Source organism: Magnolia sinica, chromosome 15 (assembly GCF_029962835.1).
Source record: "Magnolia sinica isolate HGM2019 chromosome 15, MsV1, whole genome shotgun sequence".
In the NCBI taxonomy this organism is placed as follows: domain Eukaryota; kingdom Viridiplantae; phylum Streptophyta; class Magnoliopsida; order Magnoliales; family Magnoliaceae; genus Magnolia; species Magnolia sinica.
Window position 1 is genome coordinate 4,960,148 of NC_080587.1, and position 21,122 is coordinate 4,981,269.

The window sequence follows — 21,122 nt, forward strand, 5'->3', positions numbered from 1 at the left end:
GGATTAGGGTTTAGTCGGGATTAGGATCTAATCATGGTTCTCAAATTATCTTTACCTTTTTCAAGATATTAGCTTGGGTAGAGTGTCTACAGTTTCATATACATACCTTCCTTGCCACCAACCACACTTCTTTAAGTCATTTCATCAAACACTTGGTTAGCAACATCAATATCAAAATAACCGAGTCACTGAACTGGTTCGATCCGAGTTCAATTCGAGTTGGGTTCGATCCGCGTTGAGTCGAGGTAGGGCTAGCTTGAACTCGGCTCGAACTCATTTTCGAGCTCAAAAAATCAGCTCGACTCGGCTCGAACTCAGCTTCTAATCGAGTTGAATCGAGCTTTTTGGGGTCGGGTCGAGCGAGCTAACTCGATCCGTGTACACCCTTAATTATATCTGGTCATGTGTCTTTATGCTAGCTTCACCGCCTTAGCGTTAGCGTGCTCTTTTGCATTTACATAACTTGTATTTTCTTGCCACCTATTATTAGGAGAATGACAACATTTAAAGTTTTGGTTGTGTATGTCTTTCGATGTTAATCTCTCTTCTCCATAAGTAACTTTTTTTAAAAATTGTTTTGGGTGTGTGTATGTCTATTTGGACGTATGATCATGCATGTAGTGATTGGTCGGAATTCGATTGGTGTACATTTATGTATGTGCCAAAGTTGTATACGATTTGATTTGAACCAAACACCTTATGACCCTTAGATCCCAAATAATCAAATTATGAATAGATTTATGAATATTAAGCCGACTACTCAGCCACCAATTGATAAGGAATCAGACAATTTGCAAAGTGGAAGGTTAATCATTCAAATGAGTTCATTTTGCCTTAGATACAAGGACTTTTTTATTACCGTGGTGATAGCTTGTGTCATTTATTAACAAATTAAACACTTAAAGAAATAAACAAAAAATATAAGGCTAAGTGTCGATTTTAATTAAATTAAATCTGAGATAATACAATTAGTAAGTAAATAACAAGTAAATAAAAAAAGCATAAGAAATTATCAGCGGCAATTCATGCCGGCTAATTGGCCATGGATACTTGATGATCATCTAAATTGGGACAATCGTGAGACAGTAATGATTTGACCAATCGGTCATGGCCTAAAGAAATTGCTAAGGACTTAGGGATTTGGAATACAACGATGAGACCATGGACGAGAAGATAAACGAATTTTGATTTATTGCACTAATGTGTTAAATAAAAGTGGACAAAACTAAAATAAAGCTAGATTTGTTGTAGCATTGTGATGGATAGAAGTGGAGAGGCTAAATTAAATCTAAGTTAAAATAAGCATCCATGTGGATCGAAAAACTAAGATAGGCCGTTGAATTGAATAAAAGATTTCTTTGATTCGATTGATGAGAGTCTCAAGCTCTTTATTATTTACTGCTTTTATAGATTTGAATAGACAATGGCCTCATGTATAATCAATAGGCCTTCAGGGGTTGATTAACTAATCAGTGGAGATAGCCTTGACCTAATAGACTTTTAACTGGAGACTAAATATCATGCTACAATATTTTCTTATATTTACATTTTTGGATTATTTTCTCTTTGTAGTATAATATTGGCAAGTTTTCGTATGTATGTGACTAATTATATCCGGTCATGTGTCACTATGCTTCACCGCCTTAACGTTAGCGTGCTCTCTTGCATTTTCATAACTTGTATATGGTATTTGCATGACTTGTATCTTCTAGCCATTTAATATTAGGAGAATGACTACATTTAAAGTTTTAATTGTGTGTACGTGTTTCAATGCTAATATCTCTTCTTGGTAAGTACTTTTTTTAATGATATGTACGAAAGTACTGACACGTTGCAAGTTGAAGCTTATACACAATGTCTTTCTAAGGTTGGTGGAACGTTCTAATTTTAGTCAGAAAACACGTAAACCGATTGGCTACGGATCCTATCACTAGCCAACTGTAAATAGATTGGCTCAGACCCTCCCACTAGCCAATGGCAAGTAGTCGGTGGTTTGTGGGCCCCACCATGATGTATGTGTTTCATCCATGCCGTCCATACATTCTTCTGGGTCATTTTATGGTATCAGCCCAAAAATGAGGTTTGTGGGCCCCACCATGATGTATGTGTTTCATCCATGCCGTCCATACATTCTTCTGGGTCATTTTATGGTATCGGCCCAAAAATGAGGTTGATCCAAATCTCAAGTGAACCGTACAGTGTAGATTGAACGCCCACCATTAAAAACTTCCCGGGGCAACAAAGGTTTTGGATCAAGCTTTTATATCCAAATCTCAAGTGAACCGTATGGTTGCTCTGATTAGGTCGTGTTGCTACCACCGCCAGCCATTTGTTTTGTCAGCTCATTTTCAGGCATAACCTTAAAATTGAAGCATTTCCAAAGCTCAAGTGGACCACATCACAACTAACACTCCCATCGTAACCACCCAATTCGGTGTAATGTGGTTTGTTGCCCTTTCTATTTTACCAACCATTGGCACGCCAGTGAACGGTTAGGATAGTCTAATCCTAGTTGGCCTCGTGGAATGAACGGCCCGGATCGTGCATAGGTCATCAGGATGGCATCAATTGAACGACTCATAGTCTCCAGAATCTAAGTTCACCACCGTTTACTCATCCACGGTACACATACGAGAGGCATACAGCGAATAACCAATCGAGACAATCCAAAGGCTGGAACCATCCTAACCATCCATTCGGGTAACAATCATATAGACCGTTAACTATAAAATGCTCCATGGTCCAAATTCCCGAGTCAATATCAGACGGTTAAGATCGTCAGATCACTGTATTTCTCAACCTACAAGCCATCCACAAAGGGGCCGTGGATTGGATGGTCCGGATCGTCTCACACGTACGCCAAGGGCACCACAATTGATTCCCTACCACTCTTCCCTTCTCGTAACCTACCCTAACAAAAAGAAATATCCGAGGGTATTTTAGTCATTACAGATAGAGAATTTGGATTTGGATAACAACAAAAACCACGTCCCCCGAAAGAAATCACCCAAACACGAAATCGAAACCGTAGCTTCTTAAGTGGGCCCCACCTCGCTTTTCCCCCAACCTATATAAACCCCGACAAGCTCCCAGTCCCTCTCATGTCCTTTTTTATCCAACTCTCTCTTCCTAGTTTAAAACCCAAAACCATGCAATACCACCTTCCATCCTTCACTCTCACCCCAAAACCGCTCCCCACCCCAAAACCGCTCTTCCCTAAAACCAGACTCCACTACAAGCCCCGGTTCTCTGCCTCCGTCGCCGCGTCAGCTCGTCCCACAACGATGTACGAACTCCTGTCGGTGACCGAGAGCGCCGGTCAGGACGAGATAAAGGCCGCGTTTCGGAAGATGGCACGGAGGTGGCATCCGGACACGTGTCGGTCAGATAACGAAAAGGAGGATTTTACGAAGCAGTTCATAGAGGCTCGGGAGGCATACAGGGTGCTGTCCGACCCTGTGCTTCGGGAGGACTACGATTACCGGCTTAAGAGCGGTTTTAACGGCGTTTTATTAAGGAAAAGGGGGATTAGGAAATCGGGTTTTGGGGACTGGGAATCGCAGCTGGCGGGTCTGAGGACCCGATCGTACGGACGTGCCACGTCAGTCTCCTGGGGGAGACGTATGAGAGCAGCTGCTGCTGGAAATTCTCGTGCATGAGAAGGCCCACTTCTGGTGGCCCTCGGGATTATGCTGGTGGGTCCCATCGTTTCGACTGGTAGGAGCCGTCTAGGAGCCGTGGGATTACTCGAGTTGGTAGTCCTGTGGACTATGGTTCTCTATTTTATTATTGATTTTTTGTAAATATTTTTTTTGTAAATTCTTCCGTAGATGCAAATACGTGTAAGTTTTTATGGAAAAAAATTTCCGCAATCTCACGGTGGGCCCCACTGCGGACCGGGTACACTTCTGGTGGTCCGCGGTATTAGTTATTAAAACAGTGATCACCTGATGCTCCAGTGGTTACCATCCTTTTGGCTGAGTAAAAGGCGTGGGACCACCTGAGTCGGTAGTCCTGTTGAATATGATTTTTTTGTCTTTTGTTTTTTAATAATATTTATACATTCCTTGGCAGATGTAAATGCTTGTTATATAATTATGGAAATTAAAACACTATTTAGGAAAATTAAAAACATAAATGCTTCAGGGGTGTAAGAGCATGAGTTATAGTGCTCCTAGTTGCATGCATCCCTTCACATTGGCAATCCAATGGATCGATCCGAACCGTTGATTGATGATTCTAATTTTTTGGGTTTTCTGAATTCTCGTTAGAGTAATGAATCAAATCTCATTATTGAATTAGAGGCTTGCGGTGTGGAATTTGAGTGGGATACATTTAAGCTTCTATTATATCAAAAACCCATTAAAATACTCAAAAGACCGGACCTTCTATACAAAGGAACCAACTTTTAACCATCATAAAACTGGCAGAAAAGCTAGTATTCGGTTAGAACAAATAGAGCTACGGTCGCACTAAATTAGACAGGAAAGTCGGTGAACAAATTTTTTTACTTTCGGTCGTACCAAGTGTGGTTTTCGGTCAGACCAAATATGGTCATTGGTTGGACCAAATGTGGCATTTGGTTACAGCTGAAATAACTTGAATTTCTGTCAAGCACGTTGACTTATTTTAACTTATTTCGGTCGGTGTGAAGGTGGGTTCGGTAAGACTAATGGTTACTGGAATTGTGCAAATTTTTTTTACCAACTCAAGTCCTCTAAAGCAAATCTAAGTATGTCCCAATAATGCTGGCTGAGGAATGATCGATAAAATGTTTACCTAATAGGGTTAGGATCATCTAAAAGTTTATATTGTTTTGGCTCAAGAGTTAGGGTCACATAGTCAATCTCATATACATGTTTTTTATTCCTTGATGTTACACTTCCACTTATATATTCAGTCTTTAGCTTCTAAGGGCTCAACCGACTCCCTAACACAATGACTCACGTGATTTACAAACAAGGTCACAAATCAGTACCCATTTGCCTTGGATGCAAGGATTTTTTATTACATAGTGATAGCTTGTGTCGTTTATTAACAAAGTAAACACGTAAAGAAAAAAATAGAAAATATAATGCCAATTATTGATTTTTATTAAATTAAATATGAATGTAATCCAATCAGTAAGTAAATAATAAAGCAGAAGAAATTATCAACGACAATTCATGCAGGCCAATTGGCCATGGATGCTTGACGATCATGTGAACTCGGACAGTCATGAGACTGTCGTGATTTGACCAATTGGTCATGGCTTAGAGAAATTGCCAAGGACTTGGGGATTTGGAATACAAAGATCAGATTGGACGAGAAGCTAAACTAATTTCAATTTACTGCGTTGACGCATTAAATAAAAGTGGATAAAACTAAAATAAAGCTACATTAATCAATATGAACTTGTTGTAGCATTGCCTGGACATAAGTGGAGATGTTAAATTAAAACTAAGCTAAGATAAACGTCCATGTGAAAGGAAAAGATAATATAGGTAGCGTTGAATTGAATAAGGGATTTCTTATGTTCCATTGATGAGTGTCTCTAGCTCTTCATTTTTTGCTTCTTTTATAGATTTGCATAGGCAATGGTCTTATGTATAATTTATTGGCCTTTAAGGATTGATTAACTAATAAGTTAATAGCCTTAGCTTAATGCGCTTTTAATTCAAGACTAACTAGCATGCTACAGTATTTGCTTATATTTACATTTCCAAGTTGTTTTCTCTTTGTAACACAACGTTGACAAGTTTTTGTATGTATGTGGCTAATTATATCTAGGGGTGTACATCAAGTCGAGCTGGCCTCAGCTCGACTCGGCTCGGCCACTAGCTGACCTTGGCTCGAACTCGGCTCAGCTCGGTCCTCGAGCTTGACTGACCAGCTCGGCTCGATTTGGTTAGCTTGGGCCAGCTCAGGCCAAGTTCGAGGCAAGATCGAGCCGAGTTTGCCATTGAGGCATTTTCACAAACATCTGGACTGCACCTTCCAAATCTCACTATATTTGAGATAGCAGCAATGGTTTTACAGGTATTTTATCAAACACCTTCTGAGCAACATAAAAATCAAGAAAAAAAAAGGGTGTTGGTTTCTGTGAACACTGAAAATCGATGCCCACGTTGATTTATATGTTTGTTTTGGTGGTGAGGGTGATTAGGCTAATTTGTGGATGTTGGAGTCGTCACTAGCCAATTAATCTCAGAATCCCGCAGTCGGCTAGAACTCACGGAATATATAAGGTTGGAGAAATCCAAAGATTTTCCTACCTTAGATTGACTCCTGATCTGCGATCTGGGATTCCGGGTAAGGGACCTCGGTTACAAAGAGGGAAGGTATTAGGCACCTTCTCTGCCCGTACAAATGTACGGTCTCTAATCAGTGTAGTAAGAAAATCTCAATGGATGAATGGTGTAGTCAAAGTAAGACTAGGCACACGTGGATTTCTGATGCGGCAAGATCCGAGATTTCGGCAAGCCACAGAGCATACGTCCAATGATGTGTCTAGAAGGCGGATGCGATAATGCTTATGCAAAAAGGTAAAGAAAAGTGGACTAGATTGCTAGAAATTTCTGATGTAACAGGATCCGATGTACGGCAAGTCATAGAGCATACGTTCACTAGAGATCTAAATAAGCAGGGGGGTTGAGAAGAGAATATATGTCATGATGAATGCTTGCACAAAATAAGAGGATCTTTGGCTTGAACTTGAATAGGCTAAGACATGGGTTGCACCATGACCAATCCAGGCTAGACTTAGGATTGAGAAGGTTAAGAGGAGGTTAAGAAATGGCTAAAAAATCTGATCTTAAAGGCTTGAGAGCTTTCTCTCACCCTCACTCTCTTCCTTTCTCTCTCTTTCTCTCACTTGGATTTTTGGGAATGTGAAGTGTGTGTTGAAATGTGAAGAAGAGAGGGCTATTTATAGCCTTCTCCAATGACAATGTGGTTATTGTTGGGTTTGAGAGAGGTAAATGCTGACATGACAACTTGGGATTAGTTGAGGGGAGAGGAATGCCACATGACATGCTCTCATTGGCTCTTGGGGCTGGTAAAATGATAATTAGGGTTGGCTGGAGGGGTAATTTCAGAGGAAAGTTGACTTTCGGGCGCAGAGACAGCTGTTGCTCGGAGGATACATGCGCCCCGCGAGCGGTGGTAATCAGAGTACCACCCACGGTAGTCCAACTAACGCCCAGGCTGGGTTTGGTCCGAAACTCATGCAGCTAGCTCCGCACACTTTTTTTCGAGAGAAAGCGGTAGTTTAACTACCACCGGCGGTAGTCAAACTACCGCTTGGGTATAGTTTCTCCCGCAGTTTGATCGGTGGACCTATTTCGGGCCCGGATAGTGGCTCAAAGCCCACTTTTGGATATTTGGCTCAAAATGACTCGAAAATGGCTCGATTGTGACCCGAAAATGGCCTAAGAAATGGATTGATTTTGAGCATGGTCTAGCTTGAATGATGGCTCATAATGGCTCAAGTTTAGTTAAGGTTCGGATCAGGTTTAGGAAATGGTTGCGGTTTTGAGTAGGGTGTGGAGTTCGGGGGTAGGATTTAGGGAATAGGTTTGGTTCGGATTAGGGTTTAGTCGGGATTAGGATCTAATCATGGTTCTCAAATTATCTTTGCCTTTTTCAAGATATTAGCTTGGGTAGAGTGTCTACAGTTTCATATACATACCTTCCTTGCCACCAACCACACTTCTTTGAGTCATTTCATCAAACACTTGGTTAGCAACATCAATATCAAAATAACCGAGTCACTGAACTGGTTCGATCCGAGTTCAATTCGAGTTGGGTTCGATCTGAGTTGAGTCGAGGTAGGGCCAGCTTGAACTCGGCTCGAACTCATTTTCAAGCTCAAAAAATCAGCTCGACTCGGCTCGAACTCAACTTCTAATTGAGTTGAATCGAGCTTTTTGGAGTCGAGTCGAGCTAGCTAACTCGATCCATGTACACCCTTAATTATATCTGGTCATGTGGCTTTATGCTAGCTTCACTGCCTTAGCGTTAGCATGCTCTTTTGCATTTACATAACTTGTATCTTCTTGCCACCTATTATTAGGAGAATGACAACATTTAAAGTTTTGGTTGTGTATGTCTTTCGATGTTAATCTCTATTCTCCATAAGTAACTTTTTTTAAAAATTGTTTTGGGTGTGTGTATGTCTATTTGGACGTACGATCATGCATGTAGTGATTGGTCGGAATTCGATTGCGTGTGTACATTTATGTATGTGCCAAAGTTGTATACGATTTGATTCGAACCAAACACCTTATGACCCTTAGATCCCAAATAATCAGATTATGAATAGATTTATGAAGATTAAGCCGACTACTCAGCCACCAATTGATAAGGAATCAGACAATTTGCAAAGTGGAGGGTTAGTCATTCAAATGAGTTCATTTTGCCTTAGATACAAGGACTTTTTTATTACCGTGGTGATAGCTTGTGTCATTTATTAACAAATTAAACACTTAAAGAAATAAACAAAAAATATAAGGCTAAGTGTCGATTTTTATTAAATTAAATCTGAGATAATACAATTAGTAAGTAAATAACAAGTATATAAAAAAAGCATAAGAAATTATCAGCGGCAATTCATGCCGGCTAATTGGCCATGGATACTTGATGATCATCTAAATTCGGACAATCGTGAGACAGTAATGATTTGACCAATCGGTCATGGCCTAAAGAAATTGCTAAGGACTTAGGGATTTGGAATACAACGATGAGACCATGGACGAGAAGATAAACTAATTTTGATTTATTGCACTAATGTGTTAAATAAAAGTGGACAAAACTAAAATAAAACTAGATTTGTTGTAGCATTGTGATGGATAGAAGTGGAGAGGCTAAATTAAATCTAAGTTAAAATTAGCGTCCATGTGGATCGAAAAGCTAAGATAGGCCGCGTTGAATTGAATAAAAGATTTCTTTGATTCGATTGATGAGAGTCTCAAGCTCTTTATTATTTACTGCTTTTATAGATTTGAATAGACAATGGCCTCATGTATAATCAATAGGCCTTCAGGGGTTGATTAACTAATCAGTGGAGATAGCCTTGACCTAATAGACTTTTAACTGAAGACTAAATATCATGCTGCAATATTTTCTTATATTTACATTTTTGGATTATTTTCTCTTTGTAGTATAATATTGCCAAGTTTTCGTATGTATGTGACTAATTATATGCGGTCATGTGTCACTATGCTTCACCGCCTTAACGTTAGCGTGCTCTCTTGCATTTTCATAACTTGTATCGGGTATTTCCATGACTTGTATCTTCTTGCCATTTAATATTAGGAGAATGACTACATTTAAAGTTTTAATTGTGTGTACGTGTTTCAATGCTAATATCTCTTCTTGGTAAGTACTTTTTTTAATGTTATGTACGAAAGTACTGACACGTTGCAAGTTGAAGCTTATATACAATGTCTTTCTAAGGTTGGTGGAACGTCCTAATCTTAGTCAGAAAACACGTAAACCGATTGGCTACGGACCCTCCCACTAGCCAATGGCAAGTGGTCGGTGCTTTGTGGGCCCCACCATGATGTGTGTGTTTCATCCATGCCGTCCATACATTCTTCTGGGTCATTTTATGGTATCAGCCCAAAAATGAGGTTGATCCAAATCTCAAGTGAACCGTACAGTGTTGATTGAACGCCCACCGTTCAAAACTTCCTGGGGCCACAAAAACTTTGGATCAAGCTTTTATATCCAAATCTCAAGTGAACCGTTTGGTTGCTCTGATTAGGTGGTGTTGCTACCACCGCCAGCCATTTGTTTTGTCAGCTCATTTTCAGGCATAACCTTAAAATTGAAGCATTTCCAAAGCTCAAGTGGACCACATCACAACTAACACTCCCATCGTAACCACCCAATTCGGTGTAATGTGGTTTGTTGCCCTTTCTATTTTACCAACCATTGGCACTCCAGTGAACGGTTAGGATAGTCTAATCCTAGTTGGCCTCGTGGAATGAACGGCCCGGATCGTGCATAGGTTATCAGGATGGCAGCAATTGAGCAACTCATAGTCTTCAGAATCTAAGTTCACCACCGTTTACTCATCCACGGTACACATACGAGGGGCATACAGCGAATAACCAATCGAGACAATCCAAAGGCTGGAACCATCCTAACCATCCATTCGGGTAACAATCATATAGACCGTTAACTATAAAACGCTCCATGGTCCAAATTCCCGAGTCAATATCAGACGGTTAAGATCTTTAGATCACTGTATTTCTCAACATACAAGCCATCCACAAAGGGGCCATGGATTGGATGGTCCGGATCGTCTCACACGTACGCCATGGGCACCACAATTGATTCCCCACCACTCTCCCCTTCTCGTAACCTACCCTAACAAAAAGAAATATCCAAGGGTATTTTAGTCATTACAGATGGAGAATTTGGATTTGGATAACAACAAAAGCCACGTCCCCCAAAAGAAATCACCCAAACACGAAATCGAAACCGTAGCTTCTTAAGTGGGCCCCACCTCGCTTTTCCCCCAACCTATATAAACCCCAACCAGCTCCCACTACCTCTCATATCCTTTTTTTTATCCAACTCTCTCTTCCTAGTTTAAAACCCAAAACCATGCAATACCACCTTCCATCCTTCACTCTCACCCCAAAACCGCTCCCCACCCCAAAACCGCTCTTCCCTAAAACCAGACTCCACTACAAGCCCCGGTTCTCTGCCGCCGTCGCCGCGTCAGCTCGTCCGACAACGATGTACGAACTCTTGTCGGTGACTGAGAGCGCCGGTCAGGACGAGATAAAGGCCGCGTTTCGGAAGATGGCGCGGAGGTGGCATCCGGACACGTGTCGGTCAGATAACGAAAAGGAGGATTTTACGAAGCAGTTCATAGAGGCTCGGGAGGCATACAGGGTGCTGTCCGACCCTGTGCTTCGGGAGGACTACGATTACATGCTTAAGAGCGGTTTTAACGGCGTTTTATTAAGGAAAAGCGGGATTAGGAAATCGGGTTTTGGGGACTGGGAATCGCAGCTGGCGGGTCTGAGGACCCGATCGTACGGACGTGCCACGTCAGTGTCTTGGGGGAGACGTATGAGAGCAGCTGCTGCTGGAAATTCTCGTGCATGAGAAGGCCCACTTCTGGTGGCCCTCGGGATTGTGCTGGTGGGTCCCATCGTTTCGACTGATAGGAGCCGTCTAGGAGCCGTTGGATTACTTGAGTTGGTAGTCCTGTGGACTATAGTTCTCTATTTTATTATTGATTTTTTTGGAAATTCGTTTGTAGAGGTAAATACGTGCAAGTTTTTAGGGAAAAAAATTTCCGCAATCTCACGGTGGGTCCCACTGCAGACCGGATCCACTTCTGGTGGTCCACGGTATCAGTTATTAAAACAGTGGTCACCTGATGCTCTGGTGGTTACCATCCTTTTGGCTGAGTAAAAGGCGTGGGACCACTTGAGTCGGTAGTCTCGTTGAATATGATTTTTTGTTTTTTGTTTTTTAATAATATTTGTACATTCCTGGGCAGATGTAAATGCTTGTTATATATTTATGGAAATTAAAACTCTATTTAGGGAAATTAAAAACATAAATGCTTCAGTAGTGTAAGAGCATAAGTTAGAGTGCTCCCGGTTGCATGCATCACTGCACATGGGCATTCCAATCGATGAATCCGAACTGTCTATTGAGGATTCTAATTTTATGGGTTTTCGGAATTCTTGTTAGAGTAATTAATCAAATCTCTTTATTGAATTAGAGGCTTGGGGTGTGGAATTTGAGTGAGATTCATTTAAACTTTTATTATATCAAAAATCCATTAAAATACTCAAAGGCCGAATGTTCTATATATGTGTATCAACTTTTAACCGTCATAAAACTAGCAGAAAAGCTAGTATTCGGTCGGAACAAATGAAGTTACGGTCACACTAAATTAGACAGGAAAGCCGTTGGATAGATTTTTGCACTTTCGGTTGTACCGAATGTGGTTTTCGATTGGACCAAATATGGTCTTTGGTTGGACTGGATGTGGCATTTGGTTACAACTGAAATACCTTGGATTTCTATCAAGCATGTTGACTTATTTTAATTGATTTCGGTCGGTCCAAAGGTAGGTTCTGTAGGACTAATGGTTACTGGAATTGTGCAGTTTTTTTAGCAACTCAAGTCCTCTAAAGCCAATCTAAGTATGTCCAAATAACGCTAGCTAAGGAATGATCGATAAAGGGTTTACCCAATAGGGTTAAAATCATATAGAAGTTTATATTGTTTTGGCTCGAGGGTTAGGGTCACATAGTCAACCTCGTATATATGTTTTTTGTTCTTTGATGTTACACTTCCACTTATATATTCGGTCTTTAGCTTCTAAGGGCTCAACCGACTTCCTGACATAATGACTCACGTGATTTACAAACAAGGTCACAAATCAGTGCCCATTTGCCTTGGATGCAAGGACTTTTTATTACCATAGTGATAGCTTGTGTCGTTTATTATCAAAGTAAACACCTAAAGAAAAAAATATAAAATATAACGCCAAGTATCGATTTTTATTAAATTAAATATGAATGTAATCCAATCAATAAGTAAATAATAAAACAAAGATATTTTCAACGGCAACTCATGCAGGCCAATTGGCCATGGATGCTTGACGATCATGTGAACAAGGACAGCCATGAGATTGTACTCGTGATTTGACCAATTGGTCATGGCCTAGAGAAATTGCTTAGGACTTGGGGATTTAGAATACAAAGATCAAATTGGACAAGAAGCTAAACCAATTTCAATTTACTACGTTGATGCATAAATAAAAGTGGATAAAACTAAAATAAAGCTACGTTAATCAATATGAACTTCTTGTAGCATTGCGCTGGACATAAGTGGAGAAGTTAAATTAAAACTAAGGTAAGATAAACATCCATGTGAAAGGAAAAGATAAGATAGGTAGTGTTGAATTGAATAAGAGATTTCTTATATTCGATTGATGAGTGTCTCCAACTCTTTATTTTTTCCTGCTTTTATAGATTTGCATAGGCAATGGCCTTATGTATAATTCATTAGCCTATAAGGATTGATTAACTAATAAGTTAATAGCCTTAGCCTAATACGCTTTTAATTCAAGACTAACTAGCATGCTATAGTATTTGCTTATATATACATTTCCAAGTTGTTTTCTCTTTGTAACACAACGTCGGTAAGTTTTCGTATGTATGTGGCTAATTATATCTAGGGGCATACATCGAGTAGAACCGAGTTGAGCTGGCCTCAGCTCGACTTGGCTCGGCCACTAGCTGACCTCGGCTCAAACTCAGGTCCGCTTGAACTCGGGTCGGCTTGGTCCTCGAGCTTGACTGGCCAGCTCGGCTCGATTCGTTCAGCAGCTCGGGCCAAGATCGAGCCGAGTTCGCCATTGAGGTATTTTCACAAGCACCTGAACTGCACCTTCTAAATCTCACTGTATTTAAGATAGCAGCAATGGTTTTATAGGTATTTTATCAAACACCTTCTAAGCAACATAAACATCAAGAAAAAAAAAAGATGTTGGTTTCATATACGTACCTTCCTTGCCACTAGCCACACTTCTTTGAGTCATTTCATCAAACACTTGGTGAGCAACATCAATATCAAAGTAACCGAGTCACTGAATTGGTTCGATCCAAGTTGAGTCGAGCTGGGGCCAGCTTAAACTCGGCTCGAACTCATTTTCGAGCTAAAAAAATCAGCTCGAACTCGGCTTCGAACCGAGTTGAACCGAGCTTTTTCAAGTTGAGTCTAGTGAGCTAATCGAGCTAGCTCGATCCGTGTACACCCCTAATTATATCCGGTCATGTGTCTTTATGCTAGCTTCACCGCCTTAGTGTTAGCGTGCTCTTTTGCATTTACATAACTTGTATCTTCTTGCCACCTATTATTAAGAGAATGACCGCATTTAAAGTTTTGGTTGTGAGTATGTCTTTCGATGTTAATCTCTCTTCTCCGTAAGTAACTCTTTTTAATGTTTTGGTTGGAGCCTATGAACACTATTCATCCCATCAGTGGCTTAAAGGTGGAAAGGTTGGTGGATCGTTCAAATATCGGCCAACAAACACACGGGATTATTAGATGGTGATAGGGTTTCTACTGACTTTGCGAACAACCCAGCCATGTGGGGATGGGATTGCATCCTACCCTTGCCGGTCTCCAGCTGGTAACCGCCAGGAGCTTTGAGTGGCCACCATGATGTATGTCTTATCCACACTGTCCATCTATTTTTTAGTATCATTTTAGGGTATAAGCCTACAAATGAGGCAGGTCCAAGGCTCAAGTGGACTACACAACGGGATTAAACTCTTACCATTGAAAACTTCTCGAGGACCCCAAAAGTTTTGTATGGAGTTGATATTTGTGTTTTCTCTTCATCCAAGACCTGTAACTTTATGAATAGGTTGGATGGAAAATAAACATAATTGTGGGCCCTAGAAAAGTTTTAACGGTGAGAATCATTATCACAGCAGTTTCTTGTAGTGTGATCTACTTAAGCCTCCAATCTGTATCATTTTCGGGCTTATACCCTAAAATGGAAAAAAAAAATTGGATGGATGGGTATGGATAGGACCCATACATTAGCAGTTAGATTAATCTCAGAATCCATTTGGTTGTCCTTTTTATATGCTCAAAATATCTATAGATGATAACTCTCCCTTCATCTTATCTTAAATTCTTATGGGTTGATAAGCTGGCCGGTGAACACGAAATGGACACTTGATCTATGATGTAGAATTAGAAATGCTGATGCAATTTGCAGGAAGGCAGTTTGAGGACCAGACAGGAAGGGACAATTATCACGACTGTGAGATCTGGGACGTTCATCAGGTGGGGCCCAGTGACCGTGGCACAAAGATAGGCCGGTCCACTCATCAGGCGGGGAACACGTTTGAAAAAACAAAACGGAAATGACTAGTAGCCTCTTTTTATTTTTTTTGTTAGCGTGTTAGTACACCCATTGTCAGATCACGCTTTACTGTTAGCCACCCCCACTAGGGAAACGATGCCAAGACCTCAGTGTTGAAACAAGGGATCCTTCACTCAGTCTACCACTTGAGCTATGGATCTGGGTGTGGAAATGACTAACAGCCTATAGTCAACGCAGAAGCTGTGTACCAACCTGATTTTTGCGGAGGCGGTTTTCCTGCTACGCTTGGTGGACCCATTTTTACGATTCGATAGTAAAAATGAAGTAGATTCAAAACTCAAGTGGGCCACACCACAGAAAACACTCCAATCATAACCACTGAATTCCGTGTAATGTGGATTGTTACCCTTTCTATTTTACCAACCATTGACACGCCAGTGAACGGCCCGGATCATGCATAGGTCATCAGAAGGGCAGCAATCAAGCGACTCACAGACTCCAAATCCAAGTTCACCACTATTTACTCATCCACCGTACACATACGATTTGCATACAGCGAATCAGAAATCGAGACAATCCAAAAGCCGGAACCATCTTAACAATCCATTCATGTAACAATCATATAGGCCGTTTACTATAAAACGTTCGGCTATCCAAATTCCCGAGTTAGTATCAGACGGCTGAGATCGTTAGATTACTGTAGTTCTCAACCTACGACCCATCCACAAAAGGGCCGTGGATTGGATGGTCCGGATCGTCTCACACGTACGCCAAGGGCACCACAAATGTTTCACCACCACTCTCCCCTTCCCATAACCAACCCTAATAAAAAGAAATATCCGAGGGTATTTTAGTCATTACAGATGGAGAATTTGGATTTGGATAACAACCAAAACCACGTCCCCCAAAAGAAATCACCCAAACACGAAATCGAAACCGTAGCTTCTTAAGTGGGCCCCACCTCGCTTTCCCCCTACCTATATAAACCCTAACATGCTCCCACTTCATCTCATATCCTTTTTCTCCAACGCTCTCTTCCAAGTCTAAAACCCAACACCATGCAATACCACCTTCCATCCTTCACTCTCACCCCAAAACCGCTTTCCAACCCAAAACCGCTCTTCCCTAAAACCAGACTCCACTACAAGCCCCGGTTTTCTGCCTCGGTGGCCACGTCAGCTCGTCCCACGACGATGTACGAACTCCTGTCGGTGACCGAGAGCGCTGGTCAGGACGAGATAAAGGCCGCGTTTCGGAAGATGGCGCGGAGGTGGCATCCGGACACGTGTCGGTCAGATAACGAAAAGGAGGATTTTACGAAGCAGTTCATAGAGGCTCGGGAGGCGTACAGAGTGCTGTCAGACCCTGTGCTTCGGGAGGACTACGATTACCGGCTTAAGAGCGGTTTTAACGGCGTTTTATTAAGGAAAAGCGGGATTAGGAAATCGGGTTTTGGGGACTGGGAATCGCAGCTGGCGGGTCTGAGGACCCGATCGTACGGACGTGCCACGTCAGTCTCTTGGGGGAGACGTATGAGAGCAGCTGCTGCTGGAAATTCTCGTGCATGAGGAGGGCGCCCACCTCTGGTGGCCCTCGGGATTATGCTGGTGGTCTCGTTTCGACTGGTAAGAGCCGTGGGATTACTTGAGTTGGTAGTCCTGTGGACCATGGTTCTTTCTTTTATTATTGATATTTTGTAAATATTTTATTGGAAATTCGTTTGTAGATGTAAATACTTGTAAGTTTTTATAGAAAAAAATTTCCGCAATCTCATGTGGGTCCCACTGAGGACCGGGTCCACTTTTGGTGGTCTGCGGTATTAGTTATTAAAAAGGTGATCACTTAATGCTCTGGTAGTCACCATCCTTTTGGCTAAGTAGAAGCCGTGGGACCACCTGAATAGGTAGTCCTGTGGAATATGTTTTTTTTTTAATAATATTTGTACATTCCTTGGTAGATGTATGTAAATACGTGTTAACTATTTATGGAAATTAAAAACAGAAATGTTTCAGTGGTCTCAGAGCACTGTAAGTTATAGTGCTCTTAGTTTCATCAGTTGACATTGGCATTCCAATCGATTGATCCGAACCGTCTATTGAGTTTATAACACAGCTTATGTGCCACTGTGAAAAAATCGCATGGATCGGATGGTTCAATCACCACCGATTTGACATTATTTTATTTAGCCGTTCCTTTCCAGGACATGGATGGGATGGTTGTGATTGCCTGGCAAAAGTGATACTTTGGAATGATAAGCAATCGATGATGGGCCCTAATAAATAGAAGTATCGAATTGTTGATTGGACCTACTTTTGCGTAAACAATCTTGTCCGTCCATATTAAAAGCTATTGATCAAATGGACCCGTTGAACTGGGTGAGGTCAACATACCACCTACGTCTTCCAATCCGGTGATGGAAACGGATTGGCTACTCCCCCTGCCACCAGCCATTGGCTGCTGGTCGGTGGTCTGTGGGCTCCAGAATGATGCATGTGTTTCATCCATGCCGTCCACATATTTTTCCAGATCATTTTATGATTTGAGACCAAAAATGAGGTATATCCAAATCTCAAGTGGACCACATTACACGAAACAGTTTTGAATGAGAGTAGGCCATTAGAAACCTTTTAGGGGCATAAAAGTTTTGGATCGAGATGATTTTTATTTTTTCCCTTCATCTGAGCCTGGATGACCTAATCAACCGATTAGATGTTAAATAAACAGTACAGTGGGCTTTAGGAGAATTTTAATTGTGGATATCCAATCAGTATTGTTTTCCTGTGGTGTGGTCCACCTGAGATTTATATCTCTCTCATTTTTTGGAAGAAGCCATAAAATTATATTTAAAAATGGATTAACGGAATGGATGAAATACATACATCATGGTGGGGCCCACAGAACACCGACCACCCTCCAGGGGCTGGTGGCAGGGGGAGTAGCCAATCCGTTTCCTCCGGTGATTGACACGAATGGGTGGTGAGCGGATTAGGCGTTGCTCGGAGGCGTCATCGCTGATGTCACGGCCGGATATTATTTATCATTGGTGTGTAGAAGGAAGCTGGTCGCTAGTGTACCACACACCAGCTATATATCTGTGTATTGACGTTAGCAAGTTTTGTGGGTCCCATTATAAGGTATGTATTATATCCAAGCAGTCTATCCATTTGGCGAGCTCGTCTTAAGGCTTGATCTGAAAAATAAGACATATCTAAAAATCAAGTTGACCACATTTAAAAAAAACAATGAGGGATTGAACGTCTACAAAAGTTTTGGATCAATATGAAATTTGTTTTTCCTCTTCACCTGTAATTTTTTTACTTATTAATAGATTTGATGTAAAAAAAACTTTATGTTGGGCCCTATGAATTTTTTATAGGTGAAAATCATTATCCTTACTACTATTTTTGGTGTGGTCCATTTTATCCTTGGATATAATTATTTTTTTATATAGTAATTTAAAATGACCTCGGAAAAAATGGATGCACAGTATATATAATAAATACATCATTGTAGGGTACGTAGCTTTGATCTCCTTTGAATTGTTTGTATAACGTGCAACCAGGGAAGCATGGAGCTTATCTTCGCACAACATGTATCTACATCATCAGCTACCTATTAGGCGTGTGGTACACCAGCCAATCCACTTCCGTTTAACAGGAATTGTATTGGGAAATGCGTAAACTATGTGCGGTCGACAGTAATTCATGTATTTTATCACCGTGAATTATAGCACAGGAAACCGTGTGAATTGACAGTCCACCGTTGAAAAATCCCTGGAGCCATATAAGTTTTGGATAAGCTTACATTTGTGTTTTCCCTTCAACCAATTTGCGGTGATCTTATGAACACGTTGGATGACAAATAAACATTATTGTGGGACTTAGAAAGGTTTCAATCCCATGGTTTGGTCCACTTGAACTTTGGATATACTTTAATTTTGGGCTTAACTCTTAAAATGAGCTTGTAAAAAATAATAGAGAGTGTGGATAAACCACATACATTCATGGTGGCCCCAAGAGAGTTTAGTCAGCGTGATAAAAGCACAACTAAGTACGCATTCTGATTTCAGTGTGTACTTGACCATACTGCATGACAATGATATGCCGCTGGGTGAAGTATAATCCACTCCTGCTTTACTTCAGTTGAGTGAAACTTGGTCCAGTTCAGCTCAACTCGCCCATCAGGCTAAGCCAGCTTGACTTCGCTTGGTTTGGTCCCCGAGCTTAATTGGTCAACGTGGCTTAGCTTGGCTAGCAGCTCAGGCCAACTTGAGTTGAGTTAGAGTTCGAGTTCAAGGTTAAGTTTGAGACTATGGGTTGAGTTTGAGTTTAGGTTTCAAACTTTTTAATATATAATATATATAATATATAATTTATTTAAATATATAAATATTTATAAAATATTTATACTAAGTGAATTTGATCCGAGTTGAATCAATTTGAACCAAGTCAAATTTAAAGCCCAATTGAGTCAAACTCAGTCTAGCGTGGACTTGTCTCAAAATTTTTTCCAACTAAAAAAATCAATTTATTTCAAGTTGAGTTGAGTGGGTTAACTGGGCTAACTAAATTTGATTACAACCATACTTATTAGGGGCTTTGTGAGGATCATACACACACACCTAACCACATTCAATATTCCTCCGTACTTTCACTGCATTTAAGATTTATGTGGCTTTATGAATAGATTGGATGACAAATAAATGTTAAGGTTTCAATTGTAAGAGTCATTGTCACCATTGCTTCCTTTGATGTGGTCTACTTGAGCCTCCAATCTGCCTCCTTCCTGTGTTCATGATCTAAAATGATTCACGGCATGGATAAAACACATACATCGGATATACATCAGTGGGCCCCACAGTTAGCCTTGTCAGGACCGTCCGTCTCTAGCAAAGTCCTAGTGGGGTAGTACCCAATTTGCATCCTCTCGGCCTGTAATCACCACACGTGCTGGCCATGCCAGGCAAAGCTTCTATATAAAAGCTTTAAATAAATTGAACCCTTGAATTTAATGGGTAGGCTAGACACAGCCCAAGATCGGACCCATGACAGACCAGGCCCAATAATCGGGTCTGATTGACCCTCCGTCACTTCTTATTTTCTTTGATGTGATTCTCAGTTGTGGCCCAATGTGGTCAACGGCCAAGATTGGGTAGTGTCATGGTCAGTCCAAGCCCTACTGGATAAGACAAGGTCCGACCCTTATCCGAAGATGGTCCAATTTTTAGGTCCGATGACAGCTTATGTCAATCACGGTTAAATCATCCTTACAAGCCCAGCCCCATATCAACGGCTGAAAATAGACCCATTACAATTGGGCCTTGGTCAGTCTGACCCAACCATGTCTGTAATAAAGGGCCCAGCCAGGCTCGGGCTGGGGCTTGACATAGCATATGGGTTAAGGAGGGTCCTATTGGTTCGACTCGAAGGGAGTTCTAAACCTGAGCTAATTGATAATGGGGTCTGCATTTCAACCCCGGAATCGATCCATTAGTATAAGGGCTTGGTCTGGGTCAGATCCAGATCCATCTAAGGTGGGTCCAGTTGGGTCCTAAGAGAATCCAGAGCTGGTCATTTATCTACGGTCGATCAGTGGGGCCCACATTATCAACGGTTTGGACTCTTTAGCCATGGGAGTACTTGAAACGCATAAGATATCTGGGCCAAACCTTAGTGGACCGTTGATCATGTGCTACGTTACACACACACACACACACACACACACCAACTTTCCGTTTGCTGGTCACTGATCAGAAGGACCACCGTTCCCTTGCTGTGACTCTTTTCCTCGAATGGTTCAACAGTGATGGGGAACACCAGATAAACGGTCTGGATCAAAAAAGACTGGGCCCTGCTTGTATGTATTTAAGGCCCAACGACGGTATGCGTATCCTCCGGACGAGGATCATATGGCAGGGACCACGGTGTATCTAGTGGCCCCATGCTAAAAGCAACATCTGTCGTATGATCTCAGCCATCTGATTAGCGGTTTTCAAATGGATGGTGCAAGAGAAGATGATTAACATTCAACAGGGAAGATTGATGGCTAGAGTCGTCTAATTTGTTTGGTGTTCGATGGTGGACAAGGTGGGCCATTCATGGATATAACACGCTAGATAGAAAGTTAGATCAATGATCCTCAACTGCCATTCTTCAGGTAGTGGGCCACCAACAATCGTGCTTGATACATATTGAGCTCGTCCTCAAAGCTATCAAGCAGATGGATCTCTAGGGGTGCACACTGAGTTGAGCTGACTTTGGCC

General features: G+C 41.3%; 3 protein-coding genes across 3 annotated transcripts; all 3 read left to right on the plus strand.

Annotated features, from left to right (window-relative positions):
- The first annotated feature begins 3,149 nt into the window (after positions 1 to 3,149).
- LOC131228103 (chaperone protein dnaJ 20, chloroplastic-like) lies at positions 3,150 to 3,659 on the plus strand. The gene has a single exon (XM_058223935.1). It carries the CDS (start codon positions 3,150 to 3,152, stop codon positions 3,657 to 3,659), a length of 510 nt encoding a protein of 169 aa, XP_058079918.1.
- A 6,934-nt stretch (positions 3,660 to 10,593) lies between these two features.
- LOC131228105 (chaperone protein dnaJ 20, chloroplastic-like) lies at positions 10,594 to 11,103 on the plus strand. The gene has a single exon (XM_058223936.1). The coding sequence runs from the start codon at positions 10,594 to 10,596 to the stop codon at positions 11,101 to 11,103; it is 510 nt and encodes a 169-aa protein (XP_058079919.1).
- A 4,815-nt stretch (positions 11,104 to 15,918) lies between these two features.
- Positions 15,919 to 16,428, plus strand: LOC131228106 (chaperone protein dnaJ 20, chloroplastic-like). Its single transcript, XM_058223937.1, has one exon. It carries the CDS (start codon positions 15,919 to 15,921, stop codon positions 16,426 to 16,428), a length of 510 nt encoding a protein of 169 aa, XP_058079920.1.
- The last annotated feature ends 4,694 nt before the right edge of the window (positions 16,429 to 21,122 follow it).